Source organism: Panthera onca, chromosome A2, assembly GCF_046562875.1.
Source record: "Panthera onca isolate mPanOnc1 chromosome A2, mPanOnc1 haplotype 2, whole genome shotgun sequence".
Classification (NCBI taxonomy): domain Eukaryota; kingdom Metazoa; phylum Chordata; class Mammalia; order Carnivora; family Felidae; genus Panthera; species Panthera onca.
Window position 1 is genome coordinate 155,697,819 of NC_138340.1, and position 27,546 is coordinate 155,725,364.

The 27,546-nt window shown below is 45.2% G+C and overlaps 1 protein-coding gene across 3 annotated transcripts in view; it reads right to left on the bottom strand.

The window, feature by feature from the left end:
* DENND11 (DENN domain containing 11) overlaps nucleotides 1-27,546 on the bottom strand; it is a 53,372-nt gene that overhangs the window by 24,688 nt on the left and 1,138 nt on the right. For 2 of the 3 annotated variants that reach the window (XM_060633297.3, XM_078438532.2), the window contains exons 2-4: nucleotides 12,761-12,860; nucleotides 11,383-11,541; nucleotides 1,984-2,137 (exon numbers count right to left, since the gene is read on the bottom strand). In XM_060633297.3, coding sequence (XP_060489280.1) covers nucleotides 1,984-2,137; nucleotides 11,383-11,541; nucleotides 12,761-12,860 — 413 coding nt within the window. The remainder of the gene's footprint in view (nucleotides 1-1,983; nucleotides 2,138-11,382; nucleotides 11,542-12,760; nucleotides 12,861-27,546) is intronic. The other variant, XM_060633298.3, reaches the window with a different exon arrangement.

Genomic DNA, 27,546 nt, shown 5'->3' on the forward strand with positions numbered 1-27,546 from the left:
TCAAAGTCTGTGGCAACCTTGCATTGAGCCAGCCTATTGGTGCCATTTTCCAATGGCATTTGCTCATGTCACATCTCTGGGTCACATTTTAGTAATTCTCACCATATTTCAAGTTTTTCATTATTTTTTTTTTTGTCATGGTCAACTGTGATCAGTGATTATGACTCATTGAAAGCACAGATGATGGTTAGCATTTTTTAGCAATAAAGTATGGTTTAATTAAGGGATGTGCATTGTTTTTTAGGCATGGTGCTATTGCATACTTAATAAACTACAGCACGGTATAAACATAACTTGTGAATGCACTGGGCAACCAGAAATTTCATCTGACTCACTTTACTGCGGCTTTCGCTTTCCTGCATGGCCTGGAGCCGAACCCGCGGGATCTCAGGCATGCCTGTGGCCTGCTCATGCTCCATGAACCTGCTTGTGCCTTTTCACACCTATCCCTTCACAAAGGTGGTGCGCTAAGCAGCTGGCACTGACTCTGGCACCAGTCCTGTGTTTAAGTCCCGGCTCTATCTCCTACTAGCTGTAAGGCCCTAGGTAAGTCACTGGACCTTTACAGACCACAGCTGGCTTATCTGGAAACAGAGAGTAAACAATCATTTACTTTAAAATATGCCGCAATAGAGGCACCTGGGCAGCCTGGTCAGTTAAGCGTCTGACTTTGGCTCAGGTCATGATCTCACTGTTTTGTGAGTTCGTGCCTCGCGTTGGGCTCTGTGCTGACGACTCAGAGCCTGGAGCCTGCTTCAGGTTCTGTGTCACCCCCTCTCTCTCTCTGCCCCTCCCCTGCTCACATTCTCTTTCAAAAATAAACAAACATTAAAATTAAATTAAAATTAAAGTTAAAAATAAAACAAAATATGCTGCAACAGGTATAGATAAATAGCTGGCAGAAAGCCAGCCTCACAGGAGGGGCTGAGAAGGTGACGGCCCCCACTGGCCTGTTCCCTCAGTCTGGAACCAGCCTCCCTCACTTCTCACCTGGCCAAATACTTCAGGGACTAACCCTTCTTCCAAGATGCCTTTCCAGAGTTTACCCTTAAAGCCCTGGCATAATTTCTCTACCGGGGAGCCCTAGGTTTCTCCTGAAGTACCTTGTGGCCACCTACAGGGGAGGGAGAAGGAGGAGCTTCATGTTCACAGTCATCTCTGTACCCTACCAACGCCTCACACTTGTCAACTGTAAGCGAACATATTCTAGTACACAAGCTAAGTGCTTCAGAAAAAGTGCATCGCAAAGTCATATCAAGAATAAGGTAACTACAGGGAGCCTGGCTGGCTCAGCTGGTAGAACACACGACTCTTGATATTGGGTTGTAAATTTGAGCCCCATGGAGGGTGTGGAGAGTACTAAAAAATATATTTTTTTTTAATATTTATTTACTTTTGAGAGAGAGAGAGAGAGCGAGCGAGCAGGGGGAGGGGCACAGAGAGAGGGAGACACAGAATCCGAAGCAGCTCCAGGCTCTGAGCTGTCAATGCAGAGCCTGATGTGGGGCCTGAACCCATGACTGGTGAGATCATGACCTGAGCCAACGTCGAATGCCTAACCGACTGAGCCACCCAGGTGTCCCAAAAATAAAATCTTTAAAAAAAAAAAAAAAAAGTAATATGGTAACTACGAAATACAACATGTGTTCATCAAATTCTTCATCTTTCATCTTTTCGACTCCAACGTCTGGCTTTAAATATCTAAAGCAAACAGCAGAAACAAATCCACTTCTTCTCTGCTAGGAATCTACCACAACTGGCCTGCCCTATCATCCTATATGGCTTTGCACCATGGTTCTAGAAATGTCTGGAAAGCATATGGGTTTTCAAAGAACCCAAATGCTTACGTCAGAAACCTATTCCATCAAAATCAGACTCTGGGCATAAGCCCAAGACATAAATTCCTTATGAATCAAAAAAATAATCAACAACCACTGTAGCAGACACGAGCCCAGGCCCACGCGAGCGCCTGGCCAGCCTCACCTTCATCTCAGGGTACATGTATCGGTGGATGGAAGGCAGCCAGTAGACAGGGGGCAGGCTGCCGCCTCTCCCCGGACCGGCATGGAGCACCCCTTTCTTGTCCTCATAGAACGCAGCCAGATGAGAGTAATGTCCTGGCGTCTCCAGCTGGTGTCTGCAAACACACACACACACACAGTGAGAACAGCTCCGGCCCCGGCTCTGCCCCTCGGTCGCCCTGCCCCAAGGGCTGGAACCCTTGGGGACGAAGCGATAAACCAAAAAGACCCTCATTTCGAGGTTGCCCAGAATGCCCCCTCGGGGGTTACAGAAGATCCTCACGTGGGGTCTGGGTTCTCCCTGACACCATGGGACACACGCCTCCTCGAGGGAAACGGACAGAATGTACAGACCGTGACTAATGTTTATTGTTCTCCAGCAAGGTGTGCTGAAGAGGGTGTGGCGCCTCCCAGGGAAGGCTGAGCCAAGGGACAACGTGGAAGGCCACAAATCCCCTGCTTACAGCTGCTCTCTGCTGAGAAACCATGCTTGTTTGCTTCGTTATAGAAGACTCAGAGGGAACTTACCCCTCAACGTCTCAAATGAGGGAAAACAATTATTGGATGTCACCAGGCCTCAGACTTTCTGCATCAAGTAATAAAATTATTTAAAGAAAGAAAGAAAGAAAGAAAGAAAGAAAGAAAGAAAGAAAGGAAGGAAGGAAGGAAGGAAGGAAAAACTCAGAATCTCTTATTTTCCCACCCCACCTGCTCAGGCCCACAGAGACTGGGCTGTGGGGAACCCTGTCAACCGACCGCAAGACCAAGAAAGCCTCAGTGAAGCCCTTGGCCATTTGGACAATGGAGAATCCTGCCTTCGAGTCAAGCGCAGGAGTGCTGTGGGCACTATGTTTGATAGGGGTGTTATGGGTCCAACTGTCCCCCTCCAACCCCACCAGAAACAAGATCAGCTGGAGTCCTAACTCCCAGTACCTAAGAATGTGACCCTCTCTGGAGATAAGAGTCTTTACAGAGTCAAGTTGAAATGAAGTAATTGTGGTGGGTCCCAAGCCAATATGACTGCTGATCTTACCAAAAGGAAAAAGTTTGGACATGGCTGACATACACAAGGAGAACGCCACATGAAAATAAAGGCAGACATCGGGAGAGACGCATCTAGAAGCCCAGGAAGACCAAAGATCACCAGCAAACCACCAGAAGCTAGGAGAGAGGCAAGGAGCAGACTCTCCCTCATGGCCCCAGAAGGAATCGACCCTGCCGACACCTGACCTCGGACTGCCAGCCTCCAGAGCTGTGGGAGGGTTTCTCTTGTTCTCAGTCCCCTAGATTTGGGTTCTTTGCTACGACCACCTTAGGAAACAAATATAGGGAAGAATAAAAGGCAGTAAAGCCGTTTTAGTCTTATCTTCTTGGCGCCCTACAATCTCCATCATACTGCAGTGAGAGAGACTCAGCATACAAACTATGGTTGGCCCCTGGAGCAACGATGACTAAAACAGGGAACCCCCCCCCCCCACCGCCCCAGTCCATCGCTGTTGGCCTCCTCCAAGCTCAGACCTCAGACCTCCTCAAACTGCTCAGAGTCAGGATCTTCCTACTCCAACCGGGAGCCAGCTGCCCTCAAACGGTCTCTTCTCCAGAATGACTTCCAGCTCCTGATGCCAAGGTGACAGCTGTCACTCTGCACTGGGTGATCTCCGGGAAGTTACTACGCTTTTTAAAATCCGCTGTTTGCCCCCTCTCCCTCGAAGAGAGGTACTAGTGCCAACTCAACACTATTTTGAGGGCTAAATGAAATAAAGCAGGAAGAGAGCCTCATATGCCTTGTGCCACATTTCAGTCATTCACAAACATTAGGTTCCTTCCTCCCCAGCGACCCGGCAGCATCTAGGCAGGTGCACAGTGAGGGCTCAAAACACTGGGTAAATGGGGCAAATTCAGGCCCAGCCCTGGAAGAGATCTACAGGCAAATTCACCTTTTAAGAAGAAAAAAAAAAATCAACATCAAGTAGGGGCGCCTGGGTGGCTCAGTTTGGTTAAGCATCCGACATCATAATCTCGCTGTTCATGAGTTCAAGCCCCACACTGGGCTCTGTGCTCACAGCTCAGGGCTTGGAGCCAGCTTCAGATTCTATGTCTCCCTCTCTCTCTGCCCCTTCCCCTCCCTCCCTCCCTCTCTCAAAAAAATAAACATTAAAAAAAATCAACTACATTTAAAAAAATTATTACAGGGGCTCCTGGGTGGTTCAGTCTGTTGAGCATCCGATTCCTGATTTAGGCTCAGATCACAATCCCAGGGTTGTGGGATCGAGCCCTGCACTGGACTCCATGCTGAGCTTGGAGCCTGCTCAGGATTCTCTCTGCCCCTCCCCTACTCTCTCTAAAATTAAATACACACACACACACACACACACACACACACACACACTACTAAGATAAGTTCCTCTTAGAGTGGAGGCTAATTTGGGGGTTCCTATACCTTGTTTTAAGCTTTGCACAAGAAGGAAGTCATGTGATATAACAATAAATGACCATGAGGAGTGGGTGCCTATAATCCTTTTTTCACTCCTACTCATGTGCTTGATGGGAACCCCGTGGTGGCTAAATTGTGTTTAATTCTAAAAAGATGGCAGATTCCAGATACTCTTCAAGGACATGTGTCAAACTGATGAAAATTTGCTTAATACAAAATAACTCAAAAATGATTAAGTTCAAAAGTGTTTTCACTGGGATGTAATTTCCCTGAAAGAACAATGAGAATCAGTTTACTGTATTCTCAATACTCTATTTTCTGCACTAAAGGGGGCTGGGGGTAACTGCTATGATAATTTTTCATTTTCTAGGTTCTTGGTTTGCTGCTCAGCGTCTTTTCTGTTTGACTGCCTTAAATGCTATATTTGAACTGAGTTTCTAAAGAAAAAGCTCACTAAGCTAGAGTCCCTTGACAAAAAGCTAGTTTCAGGACCCTGTCCTCTGACAGCCTAAGATATCACTGACTGATGGAACGGAACAAGGCACTAATATGGAAGACAGAATATGAGGACGGATGGGAATATAAATTGGCAGTTCTGGATAAATGTTAAACAAGTGTTGTATGAAAGCGTCAAAATTGAACACACTGGAGATTTTGCCATAAACAACACTGATTATCAAGCCTCAGTACCAAGATATCCCCAAAGGTACTGTAGCAAGGTTGAGAGCTGGAAGGGATGGTGAGCTTCAAAGACGTGCAAGGGGTGAGTTTCTGGGTGATCTTGCCTCTCAGGACGCATAGTACCACACTGAAAGGCAGGCCAAGTCATCTAGGGAAAGTGTCCAAAACATAGGACATTGTAAAAACTAGAGAATGACGGCAGAATAGATACTACTGATCTGAAGCCTCAGGCTTCTAGGCTAAGTCGAGGGCTCCCCTGCAGGACCAGAGACGCTGGGGTTCTCCTTAAGCCCAAGCCCCTTCACGGACATAACATAAGCTCATGTGACCACAAAGATGCCCACTGCAGCTAATCCTGGCTTCCCCTACATACCCAGCAATGAAGTGGCCAGCGTCAGAGTCCGAGATGCCTCTGCGGGATAGGTACCCTTCCTCACTCTGGTGTATTCACTGCTGGTCTGACCCAGTCTGGCTTCTGGCTTTGCAAGTACAGAAAAATAGGCATTTTTTTTTTTTTTTTTTTTACTGCTGGTGTGGGTATAGAATGGTACCAGCCTTCTGAGTGGTCACTTGCAATCTGTATCAAATTGTACACTGCATATACTGTCTAACCCAGCAATTCCATTTCTGGGAAGGTGACCTAAACAACCATATCTGGATACGAATGATCATTTACCTACAGTGCTGCTCATGTTTACAGTGGCAAAAAATAAGAAACAACTCAAAAGCCTAATAACAGGGATACAGTTAAATAAACCATGATACGTCTACATACTGAGAGGCTTTGAAATCACCATGATGTTGAGAACTATTATGAGCGACATTCACAGAAAGGTTAATGTATGAAGTTAGAAATTTTAGATGCTGAATGACTTTGATATATATATATTTTTAAATTGTGTATGTATATATTTATACAGGGAAAAGACCAGAAGGCTATGTTCACAGCAGATAGGGCTGGCTAGTGGGATCATGGTTGGGGTTTTTTTTTTTTTTTTTTGAGTTTTGTCTATTTTTCAGTCTTCTACAATAAGTATGTGATAATTTTATGTTTAGTCCTTTTAAACTTTTCATTATGGAAAATTTTAAACTTCTACAAAAAGTAAAAAAAAGAATAATAAGCCCCATTATCCAACATTTAGCTTCAACAGTGATCAATATTTTATCAGTTTGGTTACATCTACACCGTATCCCTGCCCCCACACCACTTTTTCCTCGAATGCTTTAAAGAAAATCCCTTATCATAATATTTTACCCATAAACACTTTGGTGTGCATCTCTAATTGATAAAGTGTATTTAAAACAGAGCTTAAACACCATGCCATTATCTTGCCTAACAAAATCAGTAACAAAGCCCGAATGCAAAATAATAGCCAGTCCACATTCAAATTATACCAACTGTCCCCAAAATATTTTACAGTTGGTTGTTTGAATCATGATCGAAGGAGGGTCCAGAGATATGGTAACTAACATGTTTATAAGCCTGTTTTACGCAAGAACGCTCCCCTTTTTCTAATTTAGTTTTTAAATTATAAGATAGTTCTCCAGTATCTTCTGATTAATAAGAACTAGTCACAGAAAGGACTAGCTAGAGAGATACTGAAGCCCAGGTCTACGGAGGAAATCTAATAAATAAGTTTGGGTACAAGAAGTAAGAATGGACAGAAAACACAGATTCGGTGTTTTCAGAAACCAAGTCTAGTTAATTTAGACTAACAGCCCCGTGCCCAGACCTGCACCTGCCTCACATGCTCCTCTCCCCCTCACACTGTCACGCAAGTCCCTCCCTCTCATGTCACCTCAAGCCCCCTGTAATCAGCAAGCTGGAAAACCTTCCTAGCTGTGGCTCAAAATCTAGAAGCCATGAAAAGATTAATGAATTCAATCAAGAAAGATATCTGCATGACAAAAGGTAATGCCAAAAGATGAATGACAAAGTGGAAAAATAATTTATAGTGCAAAGAACAAATGTCCCTACTATACAAAGATCTCCTGGAAATTAATAAGGTCAACAACCAAAAAAAACAAAAACCAGAACTGAGCAAAGGCTAGAAATGGTTCACAGAAGAGGGAAAACAAGTGACTCAAATAAATATAAAGGTGCTCCATCTCATTCCTAAGAAAAATGCAAATTAAAACCATGCTCATGCATGGTGTCTTACCCTACAGAATGCCAAAAACCTCAAAGTTTTATTTTTGTGTTGGCAATGTTGTGAGGAAACTGCATTCTCCTGCATTACTGCTGGGTGGGCAAAATTGTACAATCTTTATGGAAAACAACTGGACAGAATCTATTAAAATTACAAATACTGCTACCCCTTGAACCACCAATTTCATTTCTGGAAATTTACTGTACACATATTCTGTTCATATGTGAAATGATATTTGCACATAGGTATTCAGTGCAGCATTATTTGTAATAACAAAAGAGTGGAAATGACCAAATGTCCATCAATAAGAGACTTGATAAAGCACGGTTCTTCTAGACAAGGCATATAATACAATGGTGAGAAACGATAAACTTTCTGTACTGATATCTCCTTGGATATATTGTTCGTTGAAAAAGATAAGGTGTAAAACAACATGTACAACCTGATACTTTTTGCATGAAAAGGAGGGGAAAAAAGAACATATATTTGTATTTGTGCACACACACACATTTTGGAAAGATAGAAGAGAAATTAACAGTAATTGCTGGGATTATTGGATGAATATTGGAACTGGGATAAGACTTTTCATTTTATGCCAGTAGTAGAGACTGCCACTCTCTTCTTCCCTGAATAATAGAACTTTCTGATTGTAGCGCATTACAGAGTCACCTAGTCAAGGACCACACTTCCCAGACTCTCTTGCTGTTAGGTGTGGCTAGGAATGAACTGGCCAATGGCACGTAAGCAGAAGTGATGTGTTTAACTTGGGGGATTCCTGAGTTCTTCCTCTTCTTGGAGGCTTGAACATGACCTGGTAATGGTGAGTCCTCCTCTATCATGCAGATGAGGACAATACTCTAGGAGACAGGAGCATAGGACACAGAAAGACTTGGGTCCCAGGATGACCCAGCGGAACAGAGCCATCTAGTACACGGGACTGCCTCTCCCCCTCCAGGACTGCTGTGCTAGAAAAGCTATCTCCTTTGAGTCACTAGATTTTGGGTCTCTTTGTTGTAGCAACGTAGCCTGTGCTCTAGCTAAAGCGGAAAGTGGTGCCCAGAAATGAGTTGCTGCGGTATCAGACAAGACACTGTGGCATTTGAATTCGCAGCTGGCACGGGAAGGTGGTAAGGAAGTAGGTGTTGTAGACTAGAAAGCTGGTAACCCTTGTCCCCCTGTAGCAAAAACCTGCTAGAACTTCAGTGTCTTGGACAGGCCCCGTGTCATGTGAACTTGTACCTCCAGGGGAAGCACTTAGAAATCAAACGTTGATTGCTTCTCATTTGCAGTGAGCTGCTACAAGAGTAAGATGAAGACAGGCAAGAACTGGCCACTTTGCAGGCCAAAATGGAAAGAAATACAGCCCAAGGGACAGTGTGTTCTGAGTTCTGCAATATAAGTTAGTTGAGGCTCCAACTCTTTGAGATCCCATGGGACTAGAAAAACCAACTGCTTTTGCACCCCAAAACCAGGAGATAAGAATTTCCTTCAAAGCTTTTATCAAACTCGGGGCGCCTGGGTGGCTCAGTCGGTTAAGCCTCCGACTTCAGCTCAGGTCACGATCTCACGGGTCCGTGAGTTCGAGCCCCGCGTCGGGCTCTGGGCTGATGGCTCAGAGCCTGGAGCCTGCTTCCGATTCTGTGTCTCCCTCTCTCTCTGACCCTCCCCCGTTCATGCTCTGTCTCTCTCTGTCTCAAAAATAAATAAACGTTAAAAAAAAAAAAAAAAAAGCTTTTATCAAACTCTCCAGTTAAGAGTAGAGTCATGGGAGACAGACCCATTTGCAAAGATCAGATTTAAGGTACGGCCTCAAGGTAGCGTCATATTTTATATATATATATATATGTGTGTGTGTGTGTGTGTGTGTGTGTGTGTGTGTGTGTGTGTGTATGTATTTATGTATGTATTTATGGTAGTTGCCATTTAAATGAGAAAAAGACGGATAGGCCAAGAACAGACAACAGTAACCAGTCTACAGTCCACTGACTTAAAAACTAAGACCCAAAAGAATCTTTCGCCACAGATACTTTAATTTGGGACCGACTAGAAGCAAACAGACCAGAAGCCTATTCGGTTTTTGAGGGATCTGTATTGTCATGTGGCTGGCCTATAAAAGGCTGTGACTGCTCCACCCTTAAAGAAACCACTACACCCACCAACCTACACCAGCAAGAAATGTGCTCTCTAGGTGTGCAGCCTCAGGGAGATCACGTTCCCCCATGCCTGCTTCAGAAGTGGTTGTGGCGGAAAATGGGTACAAAATCTCCTAGAAGGCAAAGCCAGGAGCCACGGAGGAAAACGGGCAAGGGGATTCTCAATAACAGAACCACAGTTTCACCAGTGAACTTACCAAGTGAACTTACCAGTGAACAACAACACGCTAAATGCTCAACCACACTGAATAATGAATATTTTATTTATTTTTTTAAGTTTAATTTTTTTGAGAGAGAGAGAGAGAACGAGTGAGCACAGGTCACACTGTCAGCGCAGAGCCTGACGCGGGGCTCGAACTCACGAACCGTGAGATCATGACCTGAGCTGAAGTCAGGACTCAGACAACCATAGTGAATAATGAAGACAACTTAGAGAACAGCTCTAGCATTACAGAATTATTAAAATAATCATCAAAATGATAAAATGATACATACGGAGGACAATGCAGAGAAGACATATGCCTAACCAGTGCATAAAGAAGGAAAAAAATGGAATGGAAAAGTGGAATATTTTCTTACAGGAGGAAACGTTCCTGAAATTAAAAATAAAAGATCTATCTATAGATCAAAAGGGACACACACACACTTGGCCTCTCTCAAAAATAGATAAACATTAAAAAAACAAACAAACAAAAAAAGAATCGGGGATGCCTGGGTGGCTCAGTCGGTTAAGCATCTGACTTTGGCTCAGGTCATGATCTCACAGGCCATGGGTTCGAGTCCCACAATAGCTCAGAGCCTAGAGCCTGGAGCCTGCTTCGGATTCTGTGTCTCCCTCTCTCTGCCCCTCGCCCACTTGCACTCTGTCTGTCCCTCTCTGTCTCTCAAAACTAAACATTAAAAAAATAAAAAGTGGGGCACCTGGGTGGCTCAGTCGGTTAAGTGTCTGACTTCGGCCCAGGTCATGATCTCATAGTTCATGGGTTTGAGCCCCACATGGGGCTCTGTGCTGACAGCTCAGAGCCTGGAGCCTGCTTCAGATTCTGTCCCCCTGTCTCTCTGCCCCTCCCCTGCTTGTGTGCTTGCTTGCTCTCGCTCTCAAAAATAAACAAACATTAAGACAAAATAAAAAAAGAATCAGATGCTTAACTGACTGAACCACCCAGATGCCCCTCTTTGTACTTTTATATACATTTTAAATAATAAACTTTTTTTCCCACAAGCAACAAATTTCATGTTCTTTCAAAGATCATCATCAAGAATGACTGTTATGTTAAAAAATTCAAATAAATTCTAAAAGTATAAAAGTGTATACATAGTATGATGCCAAGTATATATATATTTTAAAAAGTATACACATGTGTGTACCCGAAAAGAGGCAAAGGTGCTAAGATTTTAATAGTGCCTCAGGGATTAGGGATAGATTTCTCTCAAAATCTGAAATGAGAGTAATGAAAAACTATAGAAGATAACGAATAGTTTCACTGCTTCTGTTAAAGATTCCCTTCCTATTACCACAAGCAGTAATAATGACCCCGAATAATGAATGATGAGGCTTAAAAAGAGTTTAGAGTCTATTTGCCTACCTGGGGTGAAGGAGGTAATTGCTGTGGCTTAGGGTAAACAAAGATCACGTACTTATTAACAGATTATGTCATTCAACAAAACTGAGGACAGTATTGACACAGACCGAAGGCAAATCCGCCCCAGCATGAAGAGTCTTTGGGCCATGAGTTGGGTTGACAGAGAAAAGACCACCACCTGAGGTGTAAAATGTGGCCATGGATGTTCGAGCAAGGGCATCTGCTGTTCTGACACACAACCTATGTCTCTGAGGGCTCATCACTCACACACACACACACACACACACACACACACACACACACACACACCTGGCTGGCAGATTCCCACGGCCACCCCGCACATGTATGCGAGCCACATACCGAACCTGGTTCTCCAAGAAGTGCATGTACCGGTAAAGCAGGGTGTAGGACGGAGACAGGATGCCCACAGACTTCATACGTGCACCACGCTCCAGCTCACTTTCCACAGGCATGTTGGCGAAGCAGGCCAGGCCGAAGAAGGGTCCCTTTCGGAAATAGCTAAAACGGACCAAATGCGTCGTGGGGCTCAAAATCAGAGAAGAGAAATTTTGTTTGGCTTCGGTTTTTGTTTTGTTTAAAAAAATTTTTTTTTAATGTTTATTTTTTTATTTTTGAGAGAGAGAGAGAGCGTATGTGAGCAAGGGGAAGGGCAGACAGAGAGGGAGACATAGAATCCATAGCCGGCTCCAGGCTCTGAGCTGTGAGCACAGAGCCCGAGGCGGGGCTCGAACTCACAGACCACGAGATCATGACTTGAGCTGAAGTCGGACACTTAACCGACTGAGCCACCCAGGCGCCCCTGGCTTCGGTTTTTAATGTGAGATGCAGCCCCAAGGAAGACAGAGAGCTGTGTCCAGGGGTCTGCATGACAAAGCTCTCAGCCTGAAGACCAATGTTTTAGAACCAAAGGGGAATGTCAGTCCAGGCCACTCAACCCCACAGAGGAGACAACCCAGGTATAAAGAGATTACCCAACTCACCAAGGGTCACCCAGCAGGAGCTAGGACTTGACCTCTGGCAAGTCTGCTGCTGCACTGCCCATGACCATGGACAGATCCCTTTGCTCCTGCATAACTACTGATGCCATAAGGAACCAAAACAAAGATTCATCTTCAGGCCCCTCTGGAAGGGTGCTCTGTTTTAGTAGCATAAGCCACGTCGATTCTTTCCTCACTTCCCGAGTCTCTGAGATTTTTAACAGGGAGGATGACCACAGCTGTCACTTTATCTCCTCCCCCTTTCTTACACTTCTGTCATGGTTTCAGCCCAGTGAGAAGATTAAAGCTACTCTCGTTACCCTCGTGTTCTATTCGTTTGCTCCTCACACAAATCTTAATTACACAGGACTATAACTTGGCCTTACTGAAAGCTGGACTTTCAAGTTTTAGCCCACAAATGGCTTAAGTTAACCCAAACTGTACTGAAAGTCCATTCTTTCAACAAAGCCAAACCTCAAGTAAGACCTAGCGTTTTCTTAAAAGGGAGAGAGAACCTCTGATAGTTCTTAACTTTTGGGGGTCATGAAACCCATTGGGAACCTAATGAAAGCTGGGGGCCTTCTTGCTGGAAAACTGATATAAACACAAATCTATCTATATATATTTTCAGGGCATTTCTACACACCTTTGGAAGACCCCCTGATGAGAGCCCTTATGCTGTGGGGAAAGTCTGTGAGAAGAGAGAAATGGTACAGGGATTTACATTCTGAAATACTTACATGAAGTCAGACTGAATTTTATGGGACCCACTGGCCATAGACTTGAACTCAACACCTTCAAGGTCAATATCTTGAGGTAAGCACCATTCCACCATGTTCCCTGTGGGAAAGGAAGGTGACAAGTTAAAAGAAACAAAGTCGTTCAAAGAAAAGGACGTAGTACAAGGGCTGAGGGCATACGGCTGCCCAATACACGCACTGCTGGCTCAGCCACCAAGACGCTTAAGTGGGTCATCTCATCCACCACTCACACGCTGGCAGAGTTCCCCAGTTACTCCAGAGGGCCAGGAGACAGGCCTTAAAGGAGCCTTGCCCTCTGCCGAGAGAGGCATTCTTTCTAGTGACGATATGGTCTTTGGTGCTCCATTCTGCATAGCTACTTTCCAACGTCCTTCCTTTCATGGTCTTACTTCCGAGGGCATGATTCTTACCCCCATCTCCTTTCCCTAACCCCCTGAGATCTTGTTCCAACTTGTCCTTCTACAGCTACTGATGACTCTGACAACCCTGAACTCTTTTTAATTCACGTTGTCATTGACCTCTTTGTGGAATTTGAGAATTCCTCAAAAGTGTATTCCTCTTTTGCCTTGATTCCCATGAGAAAATACTATTTTGGTTTTTTCCCTACTTCTCTGTCTAGGTAGCTCTGCTTCCTTCCCAAAGTCTTTCTCTTCTCTCCCTAGGTGAGGCCCATATCCAAGGCCTGGCCTTCAGTTCTTTGCTTCCAGAACCTTGGGGCTCATTCACTCATCATCAGTTACTGACTTTTTACCGAGCTGGACGCTGGAGCTACAAAACCAAATAAGACATAGTCCCTGACTGCAAAGAGATTAGAATCCAGAGATCAACAAGGAGACCACAGATTACAGTTCCAGGGGATAAACGCTATGAGAGAGGAGAATGTGAGCAGTGATGAGCATCTATCAGATTGAGGGAATCGGAGATTTGCACAACAGCACTGTTACCCAGAACACGGACAGAACACATACGGAATATTCCCTACTGTTTTCTTGTGTGTTCATAATTTTTCAAAATAACAGTATCGAGCTATGCGTGAGTTTATTTTTATTTTTTCTAACAGCTTGAGATACAATTCGCACACCGTGCCATCTACTCACTTACGGCAAACAACTCAACGGCTTTTAGTATAGTCAGCTGTGTAACCAACTACCACATTTTCAACGTTCTCCCATTTTTACATCCGAGGAAACAATGAGACAGATAGAACACTTGCTCAGAGTCACCCCTAACCAGCTGAGCTGGTGTGCTGCAGGGGCTGCCAGGAACTAGGGTTCTGGGGGCACCTGAAGGGTTCAGTGGGTTAAGTGTCTGACTTTGGCTCAGGTCATTATCTCATGGTTCTCGAGTTCAAGCCCTGCACTGGACTGTATACTGATAGCACAGAGCCTGCTTCCGATCCTCTGTGCCCCAATCTCTCTGCCCCTCCCCTGCTCATTCTCTCTCTCTCTCTCTCTCTCTCTCAAAATAAATAAATAAACTTAAAAAAAAAAAAAAAAAAAAAAAAAAGAGCTGGTTTCCAGGCCGGGCCTGGACTCCCTGCATGAAGCTAGACCAGTCACCCGACAGCGGTATGGGGGGAGCAGTTAAATACGCACTTAGCCCAGGCTAGACTTGGCTCCAAGCCTTGGTTTTGTCACAAGCTGTGTGGCCTCTGGTAAAAGCTCTTGGATCCTCGGTTTCCTTATTGTAAAATGAAGACAATTCAATACGTGAGGAGGCTGACTCACCTGTAAGATTGCTTCTAGCTTTTAATTCCCAACTACAATGAGGGGGAGAAAATTAAACATAAATTTCCAAGTATCCAGTACAAGAGGAATATATATTCCTTGAAGACAGAGGCTCGCCTACTTCCCTTGTGCTCTGAGCACCTGGCACAGGCCTCAGCCAAGTGGGAAAGAAACATGTGAAATGACCCTTTCGAGGGCAGAGAAAGGTGGGAAGAGTTGGGGGGGGGGGGGCGGGGTGAGGGCAGCAGATGCGGCAGGCCTTGGGTGACCTGCCCAGGAGTAGGCAATGGCCCTGTGAGTATAAACAGGGGTGGGAAGGATTATGACACTTTATTTTAGAACAAACTTCTTATCACTACCCCAAACCCTACTTTCCTAGGCATTAGAGATGCCGTGAATAACCCAGCCAACAGTGCTTTCAGATCGTACTCCAAGCATCAGAGAAGCTGCATATCCAGTCTACTACATATGGGTCCAGTCTCCAAATGTGGCAGACACCACGGAGGGTTATCTGGCCTCACCTTCAGAGCCTAAGGTGCTTTCAAACAGTTTTCTTTCAAGAGAGGAATCAGGGCTCTAACAAAGAGCTAAACCCAAAAGCGTGTAAAGGGGAATTAGGATTTTATAAAACAGAAAGGATAGAATGATGTTGTGCGTGTCCGGGTTAAAGACAAGGAAAAGCATGCTGCATACTGAAAGAGGGGTGAACTTGGGGATAAAGGGATTTCCATCTTTCCCCTTCTGTGTACGTCTACTATCTCTGTGGTTCAGTGGCTTTCGGCCTGTGGAGGGCATCAGGGCACCCAGGGAACTTATAAGCGTGTTGGGGCCTATCCCCGATATACAGGATCATGGTCCCTGCCTCGTAGCACATGGGGATTCTGCTGGCGAGCTCCTGCTTCAGCCTGTGTACACGGCCCTAACCCTCTGTGATGGGAACAGGAGGCCGGCCTAGGAAGGGACAGCCTGGAACAGGGCTGCTGCAGTGTCCCTCAGGTAGACGCTGTCCTCCTCGCCTACCCAACCTGCCTCTTCTCTTATCCACTGCCTTCTTCCCTCGCTGCCGTTCCATAATGGGTTCAGAGAGCCCTAACACTGTTTCTTTCCTCCAACCCAGCCGATCCATGACTTCTAACAAAAAAACTTGTTAAAACACCACCAGGGTGCCTGGGTGGCTCAGTCGGTTGAGCATCCAATTCTTGATTTTGAGCTCAGGCATCATCTCACGGCCTGGGGATCAAGCCCCCTATCATGCTCTGCACTGACAGCATGGAGCCTGCTTGGGATTCTCTCTCTCTCCCTCTCTGCCCCTCCCCTGCTCACACATTCTCAAAATAAACATTTAAAACAAAGAAACAAAACTTGAATTTACCTAAAATTTTTTTCCTGACAGCTAAGTACAGAAGAGCACACAAATCCTAACTATTGCTCAGTGAATTTCCCCAACATGCACATCCCTGCGTAACCAGCACCCAGACCAAGAAGGAGAAGCCTTCTGTACACCAGAAGCCCCGCTGTCCCCCTGGTGACCCTCTCTCAACGGGAACTATTATCTTGACCTCTAACACTGTAAATCCGCTTGGCTGTTTTGAAATCTATATCGATGCAATCGTAGTTTACATTCTTTTAGGTCTTCTTTTGCTCAATATTCTTTGCAAGATTCATTCATGCGGATCCACGAAGCTACTTCCATCCTATGCATGTAACAGATTATCTATTTCACTGTTGATGTGCGTTTAGCTTATTTCCAATTTGAGGCTGTTACAAACAGACCACTACCAAACGTCTTATACTTAAGTCGTCTGGTGAACACATGTGGGGTGGCTTTGTAATAGGTCAGCCTGGCTAGGCCGAACTACGTCTCTCAGAATTGCCTTCCTCGTGAATTCCAGGTGAGACGGGTGGAATGTGGGATGTGGGATGTGGGATGTGGGATGTGGGAGTGATATGGCAGGGCAGCAGTCGGCATATTGTATGCACATCAGGAGGCTGGGGAAGGAGCACCAGGCAGCTCGTGTGCATTACTGCTCGTCTGCGGACCACCTCGGGGGTCTGGGGGTGGCAGCCAGGCCCGTGAATGCTGGACCCACCTTCCCCTGGATCTTCTTTCACCTTCTGACTCCTAAGCCAGGTGTGTGTTTAGTTCCACAATGAAGGGCATCAACTTCATCAGGACACCCACATCCTGAAAGCTGGAGGCGGACTGACCCGGGTTCCTGTACATGAGTTCCAGCTTCTCTCCATGTTCCCAACTATACTCTCTTCTTCCATAACTGCCGGCCCAACAGAGTTCCAGCTCCCTCATCAGGCAGAAAGACAACAGCCTTATACAGCCTGCCTACCTAGCTCCCACAACTGCATAAGATCAAATTCTTGCAATAAATCCCTTTAGACATCTCCTAGCGGTTCTGTTTCTTCGATTAAACTTTGATACAATATGCACACATTTCCGTCGACAAACATCCCTAGGAATAGAACTACCGTAAAAATGTCTTCATCGGGGCTAAGAGATCTTTAACAATTCCCAAAGCAGTGTTTCCCAAAGCTTTTGTTGACAGAGCTTCTGCAAAAAAACAAAAACAAAACAAAAACAAAAACAAAACAAAACACATTTTTCAAAAGGGATTTTGGCTTAGGGTAAACAAGGATAGACACATTTCTTTACTGCAGAACTTCTCAGAGCCTTTAGTATGTTACTCTGCTTTGTGGACCTCTACAAGACCTTAATGTTTCCAAAATTTGGGGGCTAATAAACCTATTCTTAACAAGCATCCCCTGTACAGCCCACCAAAGTGGGGGGAAGAAGCATCTTAAGGGACTAATTTTACTGAAGACATTTTTTTTTTTTTTTTTAAGAAATGCCAGCGCACAAGGAGCTGCAAGTTGACCCTCAATATCCACTCTTACAGGGAACAAAACCTCCTATATTTAGCCAAATCACAACTACGTTCCTCAGTACCTTCTTGCCTGTAGGTACGGCTAAATGAGTCAATTCTGGCCAATGGGAAACGGACAGAAGTGAGGTGTATGGTTGCCAAAAAGTACCTTAAAGGGCAGGTGTACGTGCTGTCCCTTCCTCCATCCTGCTGTCTAGAATGTGGATGTGGTGACAAGCCATCATGAATCTAGGTCCCTGGATGGCCGCTTGGACTGAGCCAGCATTCCAGCCCTAGGCTAGCTATCTCCTGTTGCATGAAAGAGAAATAAACTCCTATCTTGATTAAGCCACTGTTACTTTGGGTCCCTGGTATTCATGGCCAAACCCACGTGTTACCTGACACAGCTGACCTGTAGAAGAAAGCCCCCATTCCTCAGCCTGGCTCTTAAAGCCGCCACCCTTGTCCCTCTGTGCGTGTCCGGTCCTCGCGCTACAGAAACTGACAGACTCAGATGGAGGGAGTGACATCCTGGTAGTTACAGTCTTAACTTCTAGATGGATGTAAGTCCCTCAGGGGAAAGTTCCATCAGGGTCAGGCTGGCGAGTCACGGAATGAGCACGGGTTCCAGAGCACTGCTCTGGGACCAGTTACCCTCACCTTTACCTACTGACATGCTCCTTGAATGAAAGGAAAGTAAATGAAGTAGACGAAGCTACTTTGGTCCTCATGCCAGCCTATGTAATCACTGTCTTAGAGGTCTATTTCCACAGGAGACGGGACTTCTTAAAGACAGGAACTTCGTTGATCGTCACATCCCAACACGGCACACCGCTTAGCACGGTACAGGATGGGTGTTACGTAGTAATAACAATAATGAAAGAAAAACAGCTTTATTGCAGGCAGGCATTTTTTAAAGAGCCAACTGATGAATTAATGTTAATTATCCTAGGGGTAATGATACTGTGGTTATGTAAGAAAATGTCCTTCTTCTTAGGAGGTTTATACTCAAGAATTTAGAAGGATCATCATGTCTGCATTTACTATCAAAAGGCTCAGGAAAAAAAAAAAAGTATATCTTTATATAGTCAGTTTTGACACATTGCTTGCTGAACTAGAGTCGACACAACTGAAGTATTTTTCTTTTTTAAGATTATTGATCTTTGAGAGAAAGAGTGAGCAGGGGAGGGGCAGAGAGAGGGGGACAGAAGATCCGAAGCGGGCTCTATGCTGACAGCAGACAGCCCGATACAGAGCTTGAACCCATAAATTGCGAGATCATGACCCAAGCGGAAGTCAGATGCTCAACTGACTGACCCACCCAGGCGCCCCAACACAATTGAAGTATTAAAGAACGATCTGAGCATAGGGATTTCACATTTCCTTATGCTGGCGATCCAATGCAATCTCAATCCAAATGCCAGCAAATGACTTGTGGATATTGAAAAGTTAATTCTAAAGTTTATATGGAAAGGCAAAGGCCCCAGACAGCCAACACAAGACTGAAGAAAAAGTGAGGATTGACATTACCCAGTTCTAAGACTTACCATGAAAACTACAGTAATCAAGACAGTGATTAGACAAGATTAGACACATTGACGGAACAGGACACAGAGCCCAGAAACAGACCCACACAAATACAGTCAGCTGATCTTTGCCAACAAAGCAAAGGCCATACAATGGATAAAGGATTATCTCTTCAACAATGGATAACCACAGGCAAAAAAAAAAAAAAAAAAAAAAAGAATCTAGACACAGAACTTAACTTACACCTTTCACAAAAATTCAGTATGAATAGTATACTTAAATGCAAAATGCAAAATTATAAAACTTCTGGAAGGTAACAAAGGAGAAAATCTAGGTGACCCTGAGTTTAGCAATGAGTTTTTAGATACAACACCAGGAGCACGATCCATGAAGAAAAAAATTGGTATGTTGTACTTCATTAAAATTAAAAACTTCTGATCTGTGGAAGATACTATGAAGAGAATAAAGACAAGCCATAGACAGAGAAAATATTTGTAAAAACATACCTGATAAAGGCTTAAATCCAAAATATACAAAGAACTAAAACACAACATTAAGAAAAATATAAACACCCAATTTAAAAAATGAACAAGGGGCACCTGGGTGGCTCAGTCGGTTAAGCATCTGACTCGATTTCGGCTCAGGTACTGATCTCAGGGTCGTGAGTTCAGTCAAGCCCCATGTTGGGCTCCATGCCGGGCGTGGAGTGTACTTAAAAAAATATTAAAAATGGACAAAAGATCAGACCAGTGATCTCACCGAAGAAGATACACAGATGGCAAATGAGATTATGAAAAACATGCTCAAAATTACATGTCACTGGGGAATTCCAAATCCAAACAAGATTCTTCTCACGCCTATTAGAATGGTCAAAATCCCGAACATGGAAAACACCAAATGCTAATTGCAAGAGCACGCAGCAACAGGAAGTCTCATTTGTTGCTGGTAGGAATGCAAAATGGTACAACCACTTTGGAAGACAGTTTGGCATTTCCTTACAACTAAACATACTCTCACCGTATGATCAGGCAATCATGCTCCTTCACATCTATCCCAAGAGTGAGAACTTAGGTCCACACGAAAGCCTGCCCATGGTTTACAGCAGCTTTATTTCTGATTGTCCCAAACTGGAAGCAACCAAGGTGTCCTCCAGTTGGTGAATGGATAAACAAACTGCGGAACATCCAGACAATAAAATACTGTTCAGAAATAATGAGCTATCAAGCCACAAAGACATAAAGGAACCTTAAATGCATGTTGCTAAGAGAAAGAAGCCAATCTGAAAAGGCTACATACTATATAATTCCAACTCTGTGACATCCATGAAAAGAAAAAATTAAGAGATAGTAAAAAGATCAGCAAATAAGGATTAGTAGGGGGAGCACTGAGGATTTTTAGGGCAATAAAACCCTTTCTGTAGGGGTACTCTTACAGCGCATATGTAACATCGCGCATTTTTCTTTTCATTTTTTTTAAATTAATGTTTCTTTATTTTTGACAGAGAGACAGAGTATGAGTGGGAAGGGGCAGAGAGAGAGGGAGACACAGAATCCGAAGCAGGTTCCAGGCTCTGAGCTGTCAGCACAGACCCTGATGCGGGGCTTGAACTCAGGAACCATGAGATCACGAGCTGAGCCGAAGTCGGACACTTAACGGACTGAGCCACCCAGGTGCCCCACATCGTGCATTTTTCAAACCCAGAGAATGTACAACTCAAAGAGTAGACCCTAATGTAAACTATGGGCTTTAGTTAATAATTATTTATCAATATTGGTTCATCAATTGTAACAAACATGCCACACTAATGCTAGATGTGAATAAAAATGGAAAACTGGGTGCGAAGGTGCGATATGGGACCCTCTGCACTTTCTTCTCAGTTTTTCTGTAAATCTGAAACTGACGTAAAAAAAATGTTTATTAACTAAGAAAAGAAGGTAACGGATCAATTAATGCAGGTGAATTACCCTGGGATTGGTAATGATATTGTGGTCATGTAGGAAAACGGCCTTATTCTTAGGAGATTTGTACTGAAGTATTCAGAAAAGAAATGTTATGATGTCTGCAACTTACTGTCAAATAGTTCAGCAGAAAAAGATAAGCACACCTCTATATATAGTCAGTTCTGCTATAAAGCCAGCTGAATTCGATCCACAGCAACTGATACATTAGGGAGCCGTTTGATCGTAGGGGATTTCCTGTTTGCTGATAGGTGATTTTGATCACAAGGATCACAATGTGAATGCAGAAAACTGCACCCAGTTGAAATGAGATGCACGGAAATACACAAAACACCCCCCCCCCCCCCAACCTCAAACACTCAGGCATTACCTTCTTCAGAGTTAAGAGCCCTGACTATCACTTCCAGGCCTACTGTTGTCCATCAAATGTCACACAGCCCTGCTTCCATTCATTTCACCATAAATCACAGGCTCCACCTCCCCAGGTGTCTTAAGGTAAAGTGCCAAACTTTGAGTATTTATGCATCTCCTAACTAGTTATCATATGTAAAGTTGTCCTACCATTTTTATTTGGTTCCCTTTTTTTAAAAAAAAATGTGTCACTGACAGTTTTTGAGCGCTGTGCCCTGACCCCATCTTCTCCATAAACCTTGTGACTTTTACCATAAGTCTTTCACAGCACAGTGACTTTTAGGAATGCATGTTCCACATTAGAGCTGAGATGTGTACGCATAAAGCAAATATGGCAAAATGTCCACAAATGGGGACGGGCTCGAAGTATTCACTGTACTATTCCTCCAACTTTTCTGAGGTTTAAAAAATTTCAACAAATTGGAGAACATAATTTAAATGATAGGGATGTGAAAAAAACATAAGGTAAGCAGAAAGGACTTTGCAAAAGGAAAATAAATGGGGGCAATCTACACTAAGTAGGGTAATAACGAGGCATCATGGCTAAAGGTCATCCTTTCCAGAAACATTACACCATTCACAAAAATTGGAAGCCAGTTTACATATAAAATTTGTAGAGACTTAAAGACAAGTGATTCTGTAAAAATAAAACCCATTGCATGCCAGAAAAACTTCCCATTGAATGCTAACTACCCCGGTCTTGGTCTTCGGACTATTATTGGCTTCCCAAATACCCTCACCATATTTTAGAACTCAGCCAGGAAACTGGGGCCCAAAAGGATTCTACAGAAGGGCTCATCCGAGGGGTAATCAATCAAAAAGAGACGAGTTGACAATGACAAGGGCTTTCCTGCCTCACTTTCTCTCCTTCGCAACCGTGGGCCCACCTGGAGGCCCAGCCTCATCTCTAGCTGCAAAGACAACCTATGGGGAAGGGCCACATGAGCGCACGAGGGTCACATGTGGCAATCTGCATTATGTACGTCCAGCCGGCCATTCAATAAATATTGGCAGAACATAATTGGCAGCCAGTGCCAGGGGCTGGGCTCATGCAAAGGCAAATACGTATGTCCCCGTGGAACTTGGACTCCCAGCTTATTGCGCAGGCAGCCCAGTCATCCAGGGGAAGCCAGAGGGCGAGGCTGAGCCTGGTGCAGATGGACAGATGGTCTGAACCTGCCTCTCCACGGTTCGGAAGGTCAGCCTGGCAGCTGTGTCCATGGCAGAGCCTCCCAGGGCTGATGTTTGATGAACTCCTGCACTGGGCGAGATCTGCTCTGTCCCATCTACTGCAAACGGGACTGTTTCCGTGTACACTGAGGTGATTCGGCACCACCACTGCTCTGGGAGAACAGACGTGGGCTGTTACTGCTGCTGCCTGTTACAAAGTTCATCTCAAAGTATTTAAAGTAGACAGAGCAAGGATCTTCAGCGAAATAATCTCTAACGGGAAACGCGTGACTTTCCTTCCCCCTCCTCCCTCCTGTTGGGTGGTTTCCAATCAAGGATTTCCTCCTGAGGTCTTGCTATTGGTGGCTGCATCAGCACACGTCCTACAGCTCCTTCTGACCTCAGGAGCAGAGCCTTGTGCCCCCTTTTCCCTCCCCAACATATGCCTTGATTTTTCACCCATTCCATCGTCTCATCAGCATAGACACGAGCCCTGGTTTTAGCTGGGAAGTAAAAAGAAATTTGTCTCGGGAAGAAAGGCAAGAATCCAGGGGTACGTGGCGCCTCCCCTCCCCACCTTCCCTCTACAGAACCATTTCCTTGGCGGGGCGGGCGGGGGGGGGGGGGGTGTCACCAAATGCCAGAGAGGGAAGAAACCTCAGAAGATTATTTGGTTCAGCCTCCAAACACCAGAAAAGGAAATAGCTTCTATTGATTTTTGGTCTTAAATGGTCTTAAATAATTTTAAAACCACCTAGGGTGAGAGTATGCGCGAAGCAAAAGAAGAGTCAGGATAAAGAAACCTGGGGCAGGAAGAAATCAATCCTGGTGATTTCAAGTCAGCCCTCAACCAATCCATGGCTGAATTCCGATGCATTAATTTCAAGTGGAAAAACCCTTCCAGTTCACAGACTCTGTATCCTATTACCCTGGGCAGCGGTGTGAGGAGGGAGCACTGGCCCTGGAGACTTGGCTGGCCTCTGGGCTCTGACCTCTCTGCTCCGTGAATTCAGGGCATCTTCTCCTGCCCACCCCCCCCCCCAACCCCCCCACCGCCCCGAGCCATTACCGTGATGAGCAGCGTCAGAAGGATTAGAGACCAGGTCCCCGAAACCCCCCGCATAGTGGGGACCCAGTAACTGGTGGGTGTTATGGTTCTTATTCCTGCTTGACTCTCTTAAGAAACAGAATTCACAGCAGATGGCCACAGACTGACTTTTCCCTGAAAACCACAAGCAGGTGAATCACCAACAGCCGGGGAAGATTCTGCCAACGTGGGATTAATGAAATTAACCACAACTGCATTCCACTGACATCTGAGGGAACTCTGGGAAAGGATGTGGCAGTTAATCATTCTAAGGACCTCCTGGTTGGTTGGCAGAAAGCGCCCTCTCTTTGCCCTCTGAGCTGGCCGTGCTTAGGACTGCTCTTTGCATCTCAAAATTATGTCCCACATCTTCCGTTCTCACTCTACTTTGTCACTGCCCCTGTCACAGCTGGAGCCACTTACGATTTGCACAAGTCAGGGGACGTGGGCCATGCTCCAAGCTGGGTCTCAGACACCACACCTAACCTTAATCCCGCCGTGCCCCCTCATGTCTGCTGTGGAAAAGAACATGCTTGTACGGTGTGGACTTTTGGAGACCGTATGGAGATTAAAATTGGTGTGTGAGTGATCTCAAATCCATAAACTTAGGGGCATTTAGACTCACTAAATGAAACAGGTGTTTAGATGTACTTTAGGTGGTGGCTAGCGGCTGAGGGAGGAACGGGTAGTAATTCATTCCTCATCCGGAAGAACAAAAAGGAAAAGAGATTATCTCAAAAACTTCAGCTCTCCTCCCCTCAGCCTTCCCCTGTGCCCTCCTCAGCAGTCCAAAGCAAGCATACGCCACACAGGAATTATCTGCAGACCCCCCATGAAATAACTCAGGCTGGGGGGAATGTAGCAGTTTAAAGCAATTCTCTTACGGGGCGCCTGGGTGGCTCAGTGGGTTAAGCCTCCAACTTGGGCTCAGGTCATGATCTCACGGTTTGTGAGCTCCAGCCCCACACCGGGCTCACTGCTGTCAGGGCAGACCCGCTTCAGATCCTCTGTCCCTCTCTCTCTCCGCTCCTCCCCTGCTTGTGCTCTAAAATAAATAAACATTAAATAAAAATAAGGTGAACCTCTTATAAAGAAACAGCCCCAACGATTCATTGTGTCCAAAGCTTTACCTGCTGCAGGCTCACACACAAGTGGGCAGAAAAAAAAATAAAAATTAAGAATCGAAGGCTTGAATAATGGGTTGATCACAATGAAAGAGCAAGATTCTGGCTGCCAAACCCTCCCACCTGGCTTGCATAGTAAGCATCTGGGCCTGCTGTCAATAGCAGCTTTGTAGCCCAGATGGCCAGAACTGCCATCCCAGGGCTCCCTGCTCCAGAGAGAGACTGAGTGTGTGAGAATGAGTGAGTAAAGAGAGAGAGAGAGAGCACACGCGCCTCTACTGCACTTGAACCTGAGGCCCCGGTCCTCACGTCATTTGTAGATACGACCACCATAATTTTCAAACCATGAATCCAATGACAATCGCATGCATTACACCTCTACCCTCTTCTCTGATCCTTCCTACAAATGCCCAACCCAAAACTTGTATCCAGAAGTATAAAAGAACTGCTTTCTCCCATTGTTATACACCAGCCTGAGAATCCCTAAGTGTATTCCTGCTGGAAGCGTGTGCTCATGCACACATCCACCCACACCCTCCCACACCCTCACCAGGACCCACTCCTCCCTCACACCCTCTTACATCCGCTTTCACCACAGGCCACTCACAACCTTCTCCGCCCCCCCCACCCCCCGCCGCAAGGTGCACCACAGCCGTGGATTTCTCTCCTCCCACATCTTCTCTCTCGCCCTCTCGTGTGCACGCGTGCCAACAGTTACTTCCACCAGATGGGAAGCTGAATGAAACAGCCATGGGCTGGGCAGTAAATGACTGGGTAGGTCAGGGTAGAAGGGAGGGGCTCCTAGGGAACGAAACAGAACACAGGTGGAAGAAACACGGGGGAGTGGGTAGGCAGGCAGGCAAGAGAAAAAACTCCAATCTCTCCCACGTGAGAAGCTCTGTGATATGTTCTGATTTTTATAAAGAAGCCAGTAATTGCTTTACTATTTTTGGTATCAAAGGCTAAGGAAGGCAAAAGTCTTGGTGGACCAAGGTTACTAGCATTGTGCTCTAACCCAACTGAAAAACATGGACCAAGATTAAAGAGTAACACATAGCAGATCAGCCTCAGTAGCAGAGTGAGGACACGGAACTGAACCAGGAAACATGGTCTGGTCCTGTGATGTCTCCAGCTCACTGGGGAACTGAGAACTGGCATCTCACCTCTCCGGACAGTGACTGCCTCGACCGCCAGATAAGGGACACAGCAGGAGCTCTGAGCCCTAGTGCTAACCTTTGAGGATCCAGGAACCTCAGCATTCATTCATTCCAACTTCTACATTAGGAGATGCACCATATTACTTTCACTTTATAGAGGTACTACCAGAGTATTTTTTTTTTCCAGAGTATTTTTACAAGATGCAAAGAGACTTGTTGGACTGGGATAGGTGACAAAGGAGAGGTAGGTTTATGGGCAGGGAACAGCAGCTTTCAGAAAAAACAAAAACCAAAAGCAACCAAAGCTAAACACACATTCTCTCTCTCTTCCCCTGTCCTCTCTCCCACTCCTTCCCTTCCTCTCCACCCTCTGGACACAGTAAAGATGAAAAGTTGGGGGGGCAGAGGTTCACACAGTGTGGTATACATTAGACAACTGAACTTAAGAGTCAAGTATGTATTGGCTAGTTAATGTCTCTAAATTACTTAATCACCCTTGGTCTGCTTGCTCATGTATAAACTGGGTATGAACGATGATCAAAATAGAGGATTACAAACTACATGAAACACCATGATAGTAAAACGCCTGCACAAAGAGTCCAAGGACCAGTTACAATCCCTTCTGTCCACACTAACCTTAATTTGAAAACATTACATAATACCCCCTTGTATGTATATTCCATATACATATACCCATCCAAATGATGTCACAGCTGGGACTGATAAGGCAGGGGGAGGGTCCCAGCTCTGTAGTGCTTTTTAATGTCATCAACTGCATCTGTGGTTAGTGTAGGGCTTTTCTTTTCTCTTTCCCCTCCCTAGACTCTACTGCCAGTGCTATACCGCTGCGGAATCGGACCCTGTCAGTGCTCTCTTGCCGTTTCTTCTAGCTAGCCTTCAGCATTTCCCACAGTCCCATGCCTGCGTCCATTTACCTGTAGATGATGGGATAGGGGATAAGGAATATTATTAGTTACAAAGTATCCGTTTTTATTTACCAATAAAGACTGCTTTTGGTCAGAAACAGTAGCTTCTGAAATCACTGGTATCTAGGAGTCCCAACCATACGAGTCAACCAGCAGGTGTTAAAAAAGAAAAAGGAGAATACCAGTATGCACCACATGTAGAAGGGGTTAGTACTATTTCATGAAACTGGTTTCAGTTTCATTTGTATGCCTGTGAGTGTAGTGGTCGTGAAGTCAAATTTACTTCCAACAGTGGGTCACACACAATCAAAAAAGTTTGAAAGCCACTGGGATAAGGGCCAAGGAATAGACAGGAGGCTGAAAGGCCTAGTCCATCCACCAACTATTTTTCTATTCTGTGCTATTTCTTCCTGCATCTTGCTGCTTTATCATCCCGGACCCTAGGTCAGTTACCCGGCCTGGACACTATCTTCTGCCACCTGAAGATCCCAGGCCTTTCTCCTCCCACCCCACGGCCACCCATCAGGTTCTTGTGAATGAGTTCTACAGCTCCTCCCTGGAGGATCACGAAGAAGTTATTTCCATTCACTACCAGGCACTCTTCATTCCAGGACTCCCCTCGGGGAGTTAGGGTCAGAAATATCTGGGTTTCCTAAAACCCCAGAACCAGGAATAGGCACTCCTTCCTTCAATGCTGAGAGCTGATGAGCTCCGGCTTGAGGCCCCGCAGCAACCACCTGAGGCTTTCCCAGAGAGTGTATTTACTCACTTTTGAACCCCCACGAAGTCTTTCACCACTCAC